Here is a 14,811-nt window from a genome sequence, read left to right as displayed (position 1 = left end):
ATGATGCTACCCAGCCCGTAGGAGGAGAGGATGTCATCGATTCTAGTATAGGCATCGGTTAAAGAGGTGCAACCAACGTCCTAAGCTTGTAGTTAAGGACGCCTGTCCGCCTAACCGACATTGAGGTACTTGTCCGTTGGTACTCTGCATTTCAATGCGTGCCCATGTCGTACGAGCTCGAGAATCAGAGACTGCAATGGGGATGATGGCTATGAAGGGAGGCACATCCATCGTGAATGGGGAATTGGTAAGGAGCATGAAGGACATCGTTTGCGCCTGTTGGCAACCATCCAGTGTGGCATCCGCGCACTGTGTTATGTTGCACGGCCAAAATATGATCAATCGCGACTGAGAAATGGATCCGGAGGGCCTGTGTTGCTGTCATTTGTGTTGAACGAAACAATAGATGTTACAAGGCCGAGGACAATGATGCCTACCGAATTCAAGCGATCTCCCATAGAATCAAGCGCTGATCAAATCCTCCGCTCAGTAGACACTCCCTTTTCGAACCTTGAACGTCTTCGAGATATCCTGCAAAAACGCAGCGAATCTTCGAGCCAGGTTCATGACCTTCCAACGAGACTTTGACTCTTCCCGTGCTCGCCTCAACCCCACGGACAATGCCATCATCGCCGTTAAGCCATACACCAGTCCCATCAGGCCGCCAGGTAAGGGATGGTGTGGAGTACTGCGTTTGCAGTGCGAATGTGCTGACATGAACAAGCATGGCGACATCTTCTCGACTTTGGCGAGCCAATTCAGCTCGCCCCATCGCTGCTGCGGTGAGAGGAGCATCCGGATCGGATTCAGACTGGGACAGCCCGCCAGTGTCCTGTAGCTTCGGTAGCAGGAGTCGGACAATGATCAGCTTCATGTGTGGGATTGAGGACGTAGCAACGGCCACAGTGAGAGGCTCCACGGGAGACACGGAAATCGAACATGGCGTGAACGCCACCCATGCATTGGAATGAGGAGCCAGATTTTGTCTCCCTGCCTGCTTCAACTCTATCGGTGGACCAGATTGGTCGAGTGGCAAACGGTAAAAATATAAAAACGTCGAGTCTCGCCGACCTAAGACCAGGATGGGTTCATTTGTGTCTGGATGATTGACAAACGTGATCGATTCTGGATTCGATGGTAAGGTGAGTGTCCCAACCGCATTCTCAAGATTGCGTATCTCAGAATCAGTGCTGTCTAAAGAGTAGATGAAGACTTTGGAGTCCCACCCCGCTGTAGCGAGCCATATCCTAGCACCGTGTCAGTTTCTTAACAATTTTGTTCATTATGGAGTCCATACCTAGATCTTGACTCTATTGTCGCCAAGTTTACCACATATTTCGCGTGATCTTTTCGTGTGGAGAGAACCTCCGACTTCACAAAGTCGTAAACGAAAAGACTGCCCGACATCGTTCCGCAGATTATGTATCTGTCCCTCAACAGTTGATATGACAGGATGGGAGAGTCGGAAACATCAGTCCGTGAGATCAGGGTTGTACTGGTACCATCCACTACAGACGTTATGGTTAATCGACGGTCTGCCGTGCTGGAGATGATGACACTCCTTCGGTGTCCGTTCTCAAACTCGACCATTCCGGTGGATGAGCAGAGGACATTCGATGAGCTTGGTAGAGAAAGGACAATACTTTTCGAGGGTGCTGTTTAGTGTAGAGATGTGTACTCTATCGTCGACTGGAGTGACCGGTGGCGCTATCGTTTCCGATCCCATGAGCGACTTGAAGCTGAAAGACAGGCGCACGGCAGCCAAAGAATATATGTTCACCCATATATCTTCGATAAGAGCCACCGGTCTAGCTCCAGTCCCGACGGAGTCCACACCATACGAAACATTTAGTCGACGTTCAAATGTCAAACAGGGTGATGTAGAGATACCAGGAGTCTTCCAGCCATGCTCCTTCTCGTCAAGGCCCGATTTCTCAAAATTCCTCGTAACATCGTAGAGGTTCTTCTCACGAATAAGGTTCTCGATGGTTAAGCTCCCTTTCGTCGTAATTCCCGCATCAACAGGCAAGCCGGCTTCCTGCAGGAACGCGGTGAGAGTCTGCACTTGGTCAGCGGAGGGTCACGAACGGTTGGAAACGAGTATGCTCAATAAATCCGTACTTCATTGTATCCATTCGTGCGCAGAAATCGAGCAACTAGGATAGCAGGGGACTCGTCCTTCTCTAGCATCTTCTAGGCAGCGATTGTCGTATGCAGGTCTTGATCGAGTTCCCGTCAACGGCATTGGCTAGAACTAGCAGCTGTGGACTTCTAGGTTGCAGTGTGTGAATTGACTACTCAACCTCGACATCGACTTCAAATACCACAGCAAATGCATACAGTTATTTGTTCTAACCTTTGTGCTTACGCATTGCAACCAACGCAAGTGGACGAGGTGATGTTTAATATTGCACAGTTGGCACATAGCGCCCGCCTAAATCGCAATCCGTGGTCTCATCTCTGACCTCACATCTGTCTGGACTCTGGAGTTCGTAACTACGACAACCGCATGCCATATTATTTCCACCAGAGGAGCCCTTAGATTTCATACCGCTGGATTATTTCAATAATTGTCTTCAGTTCCTCAGAGAAAATACCACCTTACTGATTTATAGTCCTAGTTGTGCTTTCTGCTGCGCTCTGAATGGTCAGGGACAATTCGGAAGCCCCGGTCACATTATTGCTATCCTCGAGGCTCCAGAAGTCCAGATCCGCAATGCAGCAGCCTGTGATGACGAAATGTTAGTTCAAGAGCGGCACTGGCGGATGAAGCGCCAAGGAAAGTCCAGATGCCTCCCAGCTCCCAACTCCCAAGGAATCCTTCGGAGGGTTTGACATGAAAGGCTCCGAGGAGTTGGGACGCCTGCAACCATAGTGCAACCACAGACTCCACACTGGTTGATACTACCTAATCAGGTTCGAGCAGTTGACTCGATGCGATCGAGTAACAAGATCGAGCCCGATATCAAGGCGCCGTTATAATTATGCGGGGTTGGGGAGATAAGCTGTCAGGCGGGCCGTATCGTGGTCTGTTCTAGTCCCATGCTAGTGCCGAGCAAGTAGGCGACATGCGTACGTGGACCCCATTCTTCAAGCCCTTAGCCCAGTTTTCCACCAGTCGGCCAGCAAGTTTCAGGTACGTATCTCGGACTGCCCGGCTGCCTCTGTGTGAATTTGCGTTGTGGTCGGATGGTGAATGTACATTGTACGTGAAGTTGCTTTTCGGTTGTCTGCCCCATGATAAGGCCAACCAATCAGACTGAACCGCCAATTCTACCTACCATCCCACTTGAAAAGATTTCTCATGAACCTTGAGGCGACATCGCAAATCTTTACCATGACTGCAGTTCGGCATCTCGATAAGCCCCATCCAAAGCCCATGTCGTGTGTGGCTGATCCGCCTATCTCGTGGAAAGTGTCGCATTGTCGCAGAGACCACCTGTAATTGGACTTTTCTCCTCTGCATTACCGGCGCGGACCCTGGCACTCCGCTCGTGATGTTGACCTCATCGCTTATAGCTCCCACCATCTCGTTAACAATGGAGAGGGCAAAAGCAACGTAGTGATGCAGACTGCAAGCAGGAAAATGCACTATTCCTTACTTAGCTGGATAATCCCTCCGGAGTTTCCACCATTCGGTTTTAATCCTGGTGCCGCGTGGGTGAATGGGAGGGGATAAAATGTGATGCATATCTCCCTTGATCAGGACTTCGGATGGAAACATCAAGCTCTCTGACGTCGCTCCCAACACCCGCGACCCTTCATCATCTCGTCAACCATTGATTAGCGATACCGGTGCTTCCGCTCCAGGATCTACCAAGCATTTATTTTCAGAACGAGCCGTTGGAAGAGGAGAGGCATTGTTTACCACTTCGTCGCCCCAACCCTCCCCGTCACGTGCATATCGTCATCGCTTCGGAAGATTTTTGTATCGTCGCTCAGGAAAGGCCCACTTTTCCGGCTAGACCATACCCCCCAAGAGAGAAGAATATTCTTCTTCTCCATTCTGAACAAGTTACGGACAGTCGTGGTCTGTTTCGTTCATTATGGGGACGCTCAGGAACCGGAAGGTTGCCGGCCTGGCGCACAAGCTTGCGGTGGAATCGGAGCCGGGCCTGACCAGCACCCAATTGATGGTATGTCTTCGGATTATTCCATTCAGTCGGAGACGTGATACGCGGTCGAAGATTACGGGCATTGACGAACAATGCATAGTTGACCAACCATGATTTGAAACCCGTCGAACCCGGAAGGCGACAATGGGGTCCTTGGAACTTCGTTGGTTTTTGGATTGCTGATTCTTTCAATATAAACACCTGGATGATTTCCTCGTCCATGATCGTGGCTGGTCTGAGCTGGTGGCAATCGTGGCTCTGCGGTAACCCTCCCCTTTTCAGTCTCGAGTTTCGACTCCAAACCAGTGACTATGACTGCTGGTGCAGTCCTGGACGTTTGCTGACCTGGTATTGCAGTCTGGATCGGATACTCCATTGCAGCAGTCTTCATCTGCATGACTGGTAGAATCGGTGCTACATACCATATCGGTTTCCCCGTAGTCGCTCGCTCGTCCTTTGGTATCTGGGGTAATTTATGGCCTGTTTTCAACCGGGCTGCGATGGCTTGTATCTGGGTGAGATACTTATCGAACAGAAGCGGCGAAACCCTTGAACTAATATCATGAAGTACGGTGTACAGTCCTACATTGGTGGCCATTGTGTCTATTTGATGATCCGTTCAATTTGGAAGGGATGGGTAAGTGAAAGTCAGTCAATCTCTGGCGAACCGACATTGACCTGATCTCCTGGCAGAATCGTGAAACGATTCCGAACACGTTTAGTCCGGATTCCGGAACCACGACTGCAGACTTCGTATCCTTCTTCCTCTTCTGGGCCGGATCACTACCCGCCATCTGGTTCCCGGTTCACCAGATCCGCCATCTCTTCACCGTGAAAGCGTATTTTGTACCATGCGCCGGCATTGCATTCTTCATCTGGGCGCTGGTTCGCGCTGGTGGCGCCGGTCCTATTGTTCGCCAAGGATCCACAATCCATGGTAGCGAACTCGGTTGGGCGTTCGTCAACGGCGTCATGAGCTCCATCGCGAACTTCGCTACCCTGATTGTCAACGACCCGGATTTCAGTCGTTTCGCAGGGAAACCGCGTGATGCGCTCTGGTCCCAACTCTTCACGATCCCGATCGGCTTTGCCCTCACCTCGTTCATCGGCATCATCGTCTCCTCCTCCTCCACCGTGATATACGGCGGCGAACCCATCTGGGATCCTCTCGAACTCCTGGAGCGATTCATCGACGATGGTGGTTCCGGCCAACGGTTCGGCGTGTTCATCATCGCGGCGGCCTTCGCCCTCGCGCAGTTGGGCACCAACATCGCCGCGAACTCCGTCTCCGCGGGAACGGACATGACGGCGTTACTCCCCCGGTACATCAACATCCGCCGGGGTGGCTATATCTGCGCAGCGGTGGGCTTGGCGATGAACCCCTGGACGCTGCTCACCTCGAGCAACCAGTTCACGACCTACCTCTCGGCCTATTCGGTGTTCCTCAGCTCCATCGCAGGCGTCATGTGCTGCGATTACTACGTGGTCCGCAAGGGGTACCTGGAGATCAAGGAGCTCTACGACGCGCGGAAGACCGGCCCCTACTACTTCACCGCGGGGATCAACTGGCGCGCCTATGCCGCATATATCGCCGGCATCTGTATCAACGTGGTTGGGTTTGCTGGTGCCGTGGGCACCGAGGTCCCCATGGGCGCCACGTATATCTACCGGCTGAACTTTTTTACCGGGTTTATCGTTTCGGCGGGCGTTTATTGGCTTTGCTGCAGGTTTTTCCCCGTCCCCGCGTGCGCGGAGACGTGGATGGAAGTCGGGGATGAGATTAACGATCTCAGCGTCGTGTATGACAATAGCAGCGATGCGTATGACGAGGAAGTGGTCACTGGCGAGCCCATGAAACTTAAGCAAGACGACAACACGAAAGTGTTCTAGAGGATGTTTGGATAGTTAGCTATGATACCTACAGGTATATACCTGTGTGCGCTTGACTATTTCTTAATGGTATAGGGGCTTGACCGAATTTCATGATTCATGACTCCTAAACACTTCGAGACTTCGAGAGTATTCCCCCTACTAGTGATGCGAGACCGGTAAAATCTATTAATTTGAGAACAAGACTCACATTCTATATCTTCCTTACTAACTTACCTTAGCTGAACAAGGTAGGGATGTTATAGTTATACGGTAAATATATTATCCACCGCATTCTGTTGTAGTCGGAGCTTGAATGAGTGGACCGTACAATTGCACCACTAAAATCCCATCCCAATACAACCTTACCGTCAACTCCAAGTTGGAATATTCTTGTTCTAACAAATATAATTGTGCATCCATTCCAACGAAATGGCTCCAAGCACTTTCAACGTTGTTGTAGTCGGATATGGTCTCTCCGCCAAAGTTTTCCACATCCCATTCATCCCGCAAATACCATCGTTGAAGCTCTATGGGATTGTGCAGCGGTCTCCCCAGCCTGGCAACGATGCAGGAGCGGAGCATGCCGGAATTAAGACGTGGACGGACTACAGCGAAATGCTGCAAGATGAGGCAGTCGATGTCGTTGTGGTGACCACTCCGCCCGAGTCGCATTTTGGAATGTGCGAAAGCGCTTTGAGGAGGTCGAAGCACGTCGTTGTCGAAAAGCCGTTCGTGCCGACTGCAACGGAGGCTCAATTGCTATTCGAACTTGCGAACGAAAGAGGCTTGCATATAATGGTGTATCAGAATCGCGTTAGTCACCCTGATGCGCCATGCTTGACGGATCCAACCACTGACATTTCCCCCAGCGGTACGATTCTGATTTCCTTACCGTGTCGGAGTTGATCAAGGGTAACGTCCTCGGCCGCATCGCCGAGTTTGAATCCCACTTCGACCGGCATCGGCCGGACCCTCCAGCTACGAGCTGGAAGGTCGACGTGTCCCAGCCCGCGACGGGGGCCATCTTCGACCTGGGAACCCATCTGATCGACCAGGCCGTCTGTCTCTTCGGCGCGCCAGAGAGCGTCACTGCTTTCCTTACCAATCAACGAAACGTACCGGAGGCTCCGCACGATTCATTCACGGTTCTGCTCACGTACAGGGACCCCGAGCTTCCTCTTGTCACGCTCAAGGCCGGCGTCGTCAGCGCGGAGGCAGCGCAGCTACGTTTCTGGGTCCGGGGCACGAACGCGTCGTTCCGAAAATCGTACTTGGACGTCCAGGAAGACCAGTTGCGTGCGGGCTGGGCGCCGTCACAGGAAGGGTTTGGAGTGGATCCGGAAGAACACTATGGGACGCTCACTCGATGGGTGGATGGACGACCCGAAGTCCAAACATTGCCCACCGCTGTACCGGAGACGTACAAGGGGTTCTATCAAAACGTTGCGGACACTTTGAGGGGGATATCCAAGTCGTTGGTGTCCGGTGAAGAGGCTAGTACGGTGATGAGGGTAGTCGAGCTGGCGAGAGAGAGCTCGGAATCCAGGAAAACATTGTATCTGTGAAATATGATATCCTCAACTTCTCTTCAATTGGGTTGGGCAATAGTCTATATTCAAAACCAACACAACCAGAAGTGGACGAAGGCCGGATACAGGCGACGGACAAGCTCTCAGCGCAATGGTTCGATAATGGCTCTCAAGACAGATGCCAATTCTGAAATATATTCACTTTCCACCGGATCTAGTAAAATATCGACGGCTCATGATTCTTCCTTGATAAATTTGACATACGCATCCTCATCCATCAGCGTCTCCAGCTCCCCCTTATCGGCGAGCTCGATCTTCGCAATCCACCCCTCCCCTTCCGGACTCTGATTTATCGTGGCCGGCTTGCCTTCTACGGCGGCGTTGGTCTGCACGACTTTCCCCGACACCGGGGACAAGAGATCGGAGACACTCTTCACCGACTCGACAGCGCCAATGGCTTCGCCGGCTTGGATGTCGATGGATAACTCCGGCAGCTCCACGTAGACGATATCACCGAGCCGTTCGGCGGCGTAGGTGCTAATACCGAAGGTACCTGCTCGGGGAAGTGGTTAGCCATGCGTGCCCTCGTCGTGAAGGACTCCGACACTCCGTCCGGCGCCGTACCAATCTTGCCATCTTCCGAGACCTCAATCCACTCATGATCTTCCGAGTATATTTTCGCGCGCTCTAAACAACAATTAGCGTCCTGGGTGGTGATCAGGCGGTTCCATGGGCCCCAGATACGTACGCAGAGCCGACACGCTGAACGACCGCACGTCGGGGAATCTGTGAGTTATCCGCGGTTGTTGGGCTGACAAAAACGGTCGGCGGACAGGAGCAGCCATCAAAGACCCCATTGAGCGCGAAGCTCGAGCAATTGAGACTCGGGCAGCCATGATGAGGTGGTTATAGCTACTGAGACGAAAAGCGGGATATTGGTGCGTTCAGGTATGGAATATCACCGATTGAATATCACCAAACAATGAGCTGGACAACGGAGGGGAGCTCGGAGAATCCAAATCCACGTGCAATGACGTTCCACCGTTGTGGGTCGTCGTTTCCTCTGTTCTCTCGCGCGATGGTCGTCGGTTTTGGGCTTTTGCAGGGGCAACCGCAAAGTGAAGCAGAACAGGAAGAGGCACCAAGGCGCCAAGGCATAAAGGCACCTAATGTAGTCCATGCAGCGCTCATCGAAAGTTCTCATTGTTCGCGACCACCAGCCGCAAACCACGATCCGAGTTCACCACACGGAGGAATGATTCATTTGTTTGACCATCATGCTTTATGAATTGATTGGAGTGGTAAGATGTCTTCAAACATTGTCACAATATGACCCCTTCGCTAACATATCCCGACTAGGTGAGACCATCAAGGCTCAATGAAGTCAAGGAGTACGCCCATCCACCTCTTCCCGCACATCCGCGACGACCGTCGAACTCGAACTGACCACACGCAGGATAGCGAAGCGCTCCGGGAGCATCATTCTCGGTTCCGGCGGTGTCGTCCGCGGCTACACGAACTGGGGCACCTTCCTCCTCCCCAAACCGCTGCGGAAGAAGGATCAAGGCCTCTTCAACCGTGGCCACTACTTCATCATGCGCTTCGACTCCTCGGCGAAGGCGCAGCACTCCATGAAGCGGACGCTGAGCAACGACCCGCGGTTAATCCGGTACAGCGTCGTGAAGCTGGGGAACAAGCTGGACGAGATTGCGGACGTCGGAGGGACGGCGCCGTGGGGAACCCTCGTCCCGAATACGGACTCACAGCGAACGAGCAGAGGGCTCGATGGACTTTCGGAAATAAACGAATCAGCCGGCCCGTCGACCGTTGCTTAATCTACGATAACTTTTTCACCCCTCCCGTTGCACCGCATATACATATCCGCTCGTGGTTGACCACACGTCGCCCTATTTACGCCGCACCCGGATGATCCAAATGACCCACTGAACCATTCCGCTCTATAAAACACCCGCTCGTCGTTCATGAAAAGAGCGTCGACTGCGCCTTGGTGAACGCCGTCTTATCCTCGTGCTGCGGTTTCGTTAGCACCGGCAAAGGGCATGGCAAGACACGTTCACATACCTCAATAAATTCCGTCGCCGCGATCAGCAGTGCGAAGTGATCTACCAACTCGTTCAGCTCGTCCTGCGCGTTGCCGGCCGCGCTCCCAATGCCCGCCTGCCGCTTGAACACGCCCACGATCGACGACCGGTTCTCCCGCACGAACGCGCGCGCCTGCTGCAGCACCCGCTCGTTCTGCGGGCCGCGCGTCAACACCACGGCATTGATCACCCGGAGCACTGCCAGCATGACCTCGTAGAAACGCTGCAGCGCCTGGGGATTGTCGATTTCGAGCCCGATATCGGGGTCGGCGGAGAAGAGCTGGGACTCGCGGACGGCCTGGAATAGGCCAGCGTTGAGGATCTGGATGGCGCCCGTGCGCGTCTGGCAGATGCGGAGGAGGAGCGCGAGGATGGCGTGGTAGCAGGTGACGAGTTGGGGGATGTCGGCGGGTGGAGACGCGGCGACTTCGGCGGGAATGTACTTGATGCTATCGACTAGTAGACCCGTGAAATTCAACTTTGACATCTGTTCGATAACAAGCTTCGATTCTTCGCGGGCGGTCAGGGAGACCATGGTTTCCAATAAGAGGATGGGCGGTAGACGTCCGATGTTTCCGCCCGACTGGGCGTCGTCGCAAAGGACCTGGAACAAGCGATCGCCGCAGAGCTTCAGGATCCGTAAGATCTGCTTGGACAGTGGGGATGCCTTGGTCGAGGTTGCGGTGACGTTTCGAAGGTAGGTATGGGTGACCTGCTCGGCCGCATGTCTAAATTCGGGCGCCGAACTCGGGGTTGCGATGCCGTTCAGTAAGATTCGGAAGAGCTGGAACAGCATGTCGTTCGCTACGTCTCCGTTCCGGTTGGCCCTTGCGAAGGCGGCGTGGTTGGAATGCTGCAATATCGTGCCCGCTGCAGCTGTAAGATAAGAAGCTTCTTCGGCGTTCTGTTGTATGGCGCGCTCGAGTTTCGGTAGAATGACTTGAAGAGCATGCATCAAGATCGGATCCTTGATGTTGGCCTCCAGAGAGCACGTCTCAAATACGACGGTCAGAAGCTGTATCCAGGACCTCAACGTCTTAATACGAGCCGCGTTGATCGCTTCCAACTGGTTCCGCGCATGCACATATGCTAAAACCTGGAGGCATTCCTGCTTGACCACCGCAGATTCCTCGGCGGTGGAGATCTTGACGTCCCTCTCCAATTCGTTCCGCTTCAGAAGGAGCAGCTCTTCGACGCGAGTCAAATCTAGATGAGGCGTGCCATCCGCTCCCTCCGTCTCGCAAATTGCAAGATCTAAGCCTTGTAAAAGCCTCGTCTCTGGAAAGGGGATTGATTCCGGGAATTCGAATTCGGCGAAGTCGAAGAGGTCGAATATGGTGGGGTTCGGAAGGGGATCCCCACCAGGGACCGTGGTGGTTCCAAGAATCATCCCCTTCAATCGCGCAACAAGCGTGGTTTGCTTGGCCAAGGTTGCCGCTCGTAATTCTCGGGCAATGTAGTCGTACATAGCTGCCCTCAGCTGCAGAAAGTATCGCAGGCAGTAAGCAGAGCTAGAGAGAAGGAAGTCATCATCGTCCAATGTCCTTCCATCCCAAAGCGTGCGTGAGTGAACGAGAACGTTCCGGAGGGCGGTGTGAAACGCAAAATCGTGATTGCGAAGCTCCAGCATGACGAGCTGCGATGAGAGAGGGGATTTCCACAGTGTTCTCAGGATGTCGATGCATGCTTGCCTGATCCTGAGTTGCCATCCTATCATCAGGTCTCCGTCGCAGATAGGATGCTCAACGGCAAGACGAACGAGGGAATGAAACAAGGACATTCCGTTAGTAAACAAGCCGTCGTCCGATATGGTGATCGAGCCAGCCGACGGTCCGCTCGAGAACCCGAGCAAAAGATGCGAAAGTCCGGCTCGGTCGGATAAGGTGCTTAAGCCCCGGTATAGGAAATCCAGTATCTGAACCTTGATGAGATATCCTGCAGTCTCAGGACCGGCCTCGAGCTCTCGCACGTCGAGCTGCATCGCCGGGATGAGGCCACGGGATATGCGCTCGGAGTCGTTCTCGCCTTCCATAATGATGATGATTTTGCTTTTCTCAGCGCGTGACCCGTAGGAGGAGGTGGTCGATAACGCGAGTTTTCTTGAGGAAGACAATTTCTCTAGCAGCCGCAAACACACCATGGTCAGCTCTTCATGTCCTGTACCGCAGTAGAGGCCAAGATCAACCACCAGCCTCAAGTTATTCAACACAGCATCTTCGAAAGACGCTAGCGCGGAATTTGCGACCGGTGCCCTTCGCTCGGTGGTTTGAGTTTTGATAATGGGGCGGACATAGTCCACATATGTCGACTGTAGTTTCATGATCAGGTCCATGACCTCGATGCTCTTGAGAAGCGCCGCGATTTGCGGGGATGTAGAAGTGACGCTGTTGACCTCGTCGATCTTTTGGTTGGCGGTGTCAAACAACGCCGAGAGGACCTTGTCATTGAACATCCAGTCCATCACGCGGGCAAACGGGTGAAGCCTGACATACGCAGATAGGGAGGTGGTCTGGATCGCCGAGTCCACTTTGATATTAGACAGCATTGCAATAGCCACAAGATTGTCGTTGAATGTTGACAGGCAAGTCGCAATAAGGGTCAGGCAATTCAATCGAAGGACCTGTTGCTGCAGCCGATCTGACATATCCACGGACGTTTCGGCAAACAGCCGTCCAATCGTAAAATCGATGTATGATTCGATACCCGGCATCCGATATGCCGCGCCAAGTTGCTCTGGGAATGGCAATGAATCGAATATATTGAATTCCGAGGGGAATGGTGCGACAAGTGCGTTGACAAGGCCAACAAAGGCATTCGCTTCCTCGAAACCAGATGCAATCGCATTGAACGTCAGCATTTCCGTTTGGGCCGCTACCTCGAGACTTGCTCCGGATTTGGGACTCGACGAAAGAGATCCGAAAATCCAATGATCCAGGGCATTCCACAAGGCTCTCCCAAGCTCCACGCTCTTGTTGGTTAGCAACGCTGTTATCGCGTTGAAGGCGCATGCCCTCAGCCGGTTCTCAATGCCACTGCTGCATAGCTGAAAGAGGATCCCAGGAAGGTTGATCACGGGATGTGAAATGACCCATTCCCGCGCATCGGGGCTCGTGCGACATAAATGATACACAAGCCGTAAATAGCACTCTAGCATGAGTTGCGACTCGGGTTCTATGATTTGGTCGTTAAACGAATGGGCCGAGGAGGGGTTTGGAGCAATCGCGGGTCGGTCCTTCATGGTGTTCGAGTAGAATTGAAGCTCGTTGAAGATCTGTGTCCAACTGAGCGACGTCGCCCGTCGGAGCTTTCCCGTGGTGGAATCACTCTCGTCGCGAAGGAATCCGTGGGCGTAATTTGCACACGCCTCGTCCTCGGAGAGTGAGCATAGCATTTCGCAAAATGCTGCCGCACGAGGCGTCGTCTGTCGCTTTGCAGCCCAAGACAGGAAGCCACGTAGGTTCCCATCGGTTTCCGTCCAAAAGTCCAATGCGTTCTGTGGCTTTCCTTCGTAGGCATACGCAATGATGACCATAAATCTTTCTAGGTGCAAATCGTATTCTTTGGTCCCCCGTTGGAATCTCGATTGCAGAAGTCGCCGATTTTCATCCTCCTCTTCTTTGAGCTTTCTCAAAGCATCCGGCATGTTGGTGATCAAAGACCCAATGAAGGCCTGCAACGATTTCACAATGAGCTGTTCAATGTGCTCCGACATTGCAGACGTGCCCTGTGGAAGGGAGGGGGTTTCCTGGAGAAGAAAGGATACTAGTCCAACTTTGGCGGGATCGTACCATTCGTCGCGGTGTACATCTTTCGCAAGGGACAGCAGGAAATGAAATGCACCATTCCTTAATGCCTCGGTGAACAGCAATTCGATCTGTTTGGCTCGGTCATTCGCATTGACACGTTCCCGCGCAGCATCGGAGGCTCCATATTCGCTCAGCCAGCAGACCAAGCATGCGGCATGGAAATTCCGTAATATCCACGGATCTGTGTCCTTGGCCGGATGCAGAAGCTGGGTCAATTGTCGATCCTCTTCGGGAGAGAGCGCCGTATTTCGTTTGCCGAATTGGGCAACAAAAGCCATGTAAATTGGAAAATAGTGCAAGAGAATTGCGTCGTGTTTATCCAATTTCGATAACCGGTTAAGGAGGTTCCGGAAGTCCACAAAGGTCGTAAAAGCGCGATTTGTGAGATGCACGCAGATGGCAGAAAGTGATGCATGCTGATTCGAGAGAGAGCTCAGTTGGAAGGTAAAAACTTCCTGGAGTTCTGCTGGAAGGACCAAGTCTACCAGCTCGTAGCGTTTGAAACGTGTCAAAAGTGTCGCTATCCATTTTTCAACGTTTTCCATGTAATTCTGGCATCGGTTCCAGAATTGGGAGCCTCTGTCCACACTGTTGTCACCTTCGTCTCTTCCGAGTAACAAATCGAGGATAGTCGACCATTCCCTCTCCAGGCTCTCCAACGTCCCCTCCCCTAAAGAAGCAAAATATTCGTCGTTGCCCTCATCCTCTTCCGAGGCACTCCATGGTCGGACTAGGAGTAATCGTAGGCATTCGAGGAGGAGTTGGCGGCGTTTGTGGAATCTTATCACGGCGGTTGTTGTTGGGCTTCGGTCCAGCTCCACGGCATCATCTTGAGCTTGAAGATAGAGCTTCGAGGCTCGGAGTTCATCGAGATCTAGTTCATCGGAAACTTCGATAACTTGGACCTTGAATTCGTCTGTGATTGAGTACTCCACTTCATCGACTGTGATGGTCCCTGTACGTTTTATAAGAATCCGCGCTCTCCTGGGACGAATGATGCATGCTTACCTGTCATAAGCGTTCTCCGGCTGCTCTCATTTCTCTGGGGCTTATTGAGAAGTTCTCTAAAAGTAGGAATCCAGCTGCGCAATTCATCGAGTAGCGGATCCAGTCGTTGTAGCACACCAAGGCTTCTTGCTTGGAGGCCTAGGAGGTCGCGATGGAGCTCTTCGAGAGCCGCTAGGTCGTCAACGTCATCCATCGGGGGCGTTGCAACACCTCCTGCACCGTCGGCGATGTTAGACGGGTAGGGAACTGGTGGTGCTATGAGAACAAAAGAGTATGTGCATGTATCTGAGTGTCTCCGTCTGTGTAGAAACACTAGAAACTGGGATGTAGAAACGCGGTGGTGAGAAGACGCGCCGATTGGTCAGTGGGACACTCCACA

At 52.7% G+C, this 14,811-nt stretch overlaps 6 protein-coding genes across 6 annotated transcripts; 3 read left to right on the top strand and 3 right to left on the bottom strand.

Annotated features, from left to right (window-relative positions):
* Positions 1–442: 442 nt before the first annotated feature.
* Positions 443–2,190, bottom strand: P152DRAFT_391991 (WD40 repeat-like protein; the record flags this gene model as incomplete). Its single annotated transcript, XM_033676126.1, has 4 exons — positions 443–1,247; positions 1,298–1,655; positions 1,891–2,059; positions 2,122–2,190. 4 exons carry the CDS (start codon positions 2,188–2,190, stop codon positions 443–445), a joined length of 1,401 nt encoding a protein of 466 aa, XP_033536702.1.
* A 1,598-nt stretch (positions 2,191–3,788) lies between these two features.
* Positions 3,789–6,033, top strand: P152DRAFT_244400 (uncharacterized protein). Its single transcript, XM_033674650.1, has 5 exons — positions 3,789–4,136; positions 4,216–4,378; positions 4,473–4,630; positions 4,684–4,752; positions 4,809–6,033. Exons 1-5 carry the CDS (start codon positions 4,047–4,049, stop codon positions 6,003–6,005), a joined length of 1,677 nt encoding a protein of 558 aa, XP_033536701.1. The 5' UTR covers positions 3,789–4,046; the 3' UTR covers positions 6,006–6,033.
* Positions 6,034–6,333: 300 nt separating this feature from the next.
* On the top strand, positions 6,334–7,883 carry P152DRAFT_244372 (NAD binding Rossmann fold oxidoreductase). Its single transcript, XM_033674649.1, has 2 exons — positions 6,334–6,800; positions 6,857–7,883. The coding sequence occupies exons 1-2, from the start codon at positions 6,417–6,419 to the stop codon at positions 7,550–7,552; spliced, it is 1,080 nt and encodes a 359-aa protein (XP_033536700.1). The 5' UTR covers positions 6,334–6,416; the 3' UTR covers positions 7,553–7,883.
* On the bottom strand, positions 7,750–8,195 carry P152DRAFT_392215 (glycine cleavage system H protein; the record flags this gene model as incomplete). The annotated part of the gene is made up of 2 exons (XM_033676134.1): positions 7,750–8,069; positions 8,141–8,195. Coding segments are annotated over 2 exons (375 nt in total), but the record flags the coding sequence as incomplete, so codon positions are not given.
* A 571-nt stretch (positions 8,196–8,766) lies between these two features.
* P152DRAFT_505956 (37S ribosomal protein Mrp17) lies at positions 8,767–9,319 on the top strand (the record flags this gene model as incomplete). The annotated part of the gene is made up of 4 exons (XM_033682460.1): positions 8,767–8,817; positions 8,876–8,907; positions 8,973–9,248; positions 9,283–9,319. The coding sequence occupies exons 1-4, from the start codon at positions 8,794–8,796 to the stop codon at positions 9,317–9,319; spliced, it is 369 nt and encodes a 122-aa protein (XP_033536698.1). The 5' UTR covers positions 8,767–8,793.
* A 177-nt stretch (positions 9,320–9,496) lies between these two features.
* Positions 9,497–14,625, bottom strand: P152DRAFT_392377 (uncharacterized protein; the record flags this gene model as incomplete). The annotated part of the gene is made up of 2 exons (XM_033676146.1): positions 9,497–14,379; positions 14,433–14,625. 2 exons carry the CDS (start codon positions 14,623–14,625, stop codon positions 9,497–9,499), a joined length of 5,076 nt encoding a protein of 1,691 aa, XP_033536697.1.
* Positions 14,626–14,811: the final 186 nt, after the last annotated feature.

The sequence above is a fragment of the Eremomyces bilateralis genome (genome assembly GCF_010015585.1).
Source record: "Eremomyces bilateralis CBS 781.70 unplaced genomic scaffold P152scaffold_4, whole genome shotgun sequence".
NCBI classification, from domain to species: domain Eukaryota; kingdom Fungi; phylum Ascomycota; class Dothideomycetes; order Eremomycetales; family Eremomycetaceae; genus Eremomyces; species Eremomyces bilateralis.
This window is presented reverse-complemented; position numbering and strand designations above follow the sequence as displayed.

What these genes read in the sequence shown, in the direction of transcription:
- P152DRAFT_244372 (XM_033674649.1), top strand. Translation starts at nt 6,417, where the DNA reads ATGGCTCCAAGCACTTTCAACGTTGTTGTAGTCGGATATGGTCTCTCC. An exon ending in TAATGGTGTATCAGAATCGC is followed by an intron (nt 6,801 to 6,856) that starts GTTAGTCACCCT and finishes CATTTCCCCCAG; the next exon opens with CGGTACGATTCTGATTTCCT.
- P152DRAFT_244400 (XM_033674650.1), top strand. Translation starts at nt 4,047, where the DNA reads ATGGGGACGCTCAGGAACCGGAAGGTTGCCGGCCTGGCGCACAAGCTT. An exon ending in CTGCGATGGCTTGTATCTGG is followed by an intron (nt 4,631 to 4,683) that starts GTGAGATACTTA and finishes AATATCATGAAG; the next exon opens with TACGGTGTACAGTCCTACAT. An exon ending in GTTCAATTTGGAAGGGATGG is followed by an intron (nt 4,753 to 4,808) that starts GTAAGTGAAAGT and finishes ATCTCCTGGCAG; the next exon opens with AATCGTGAAACGATTCCGAA.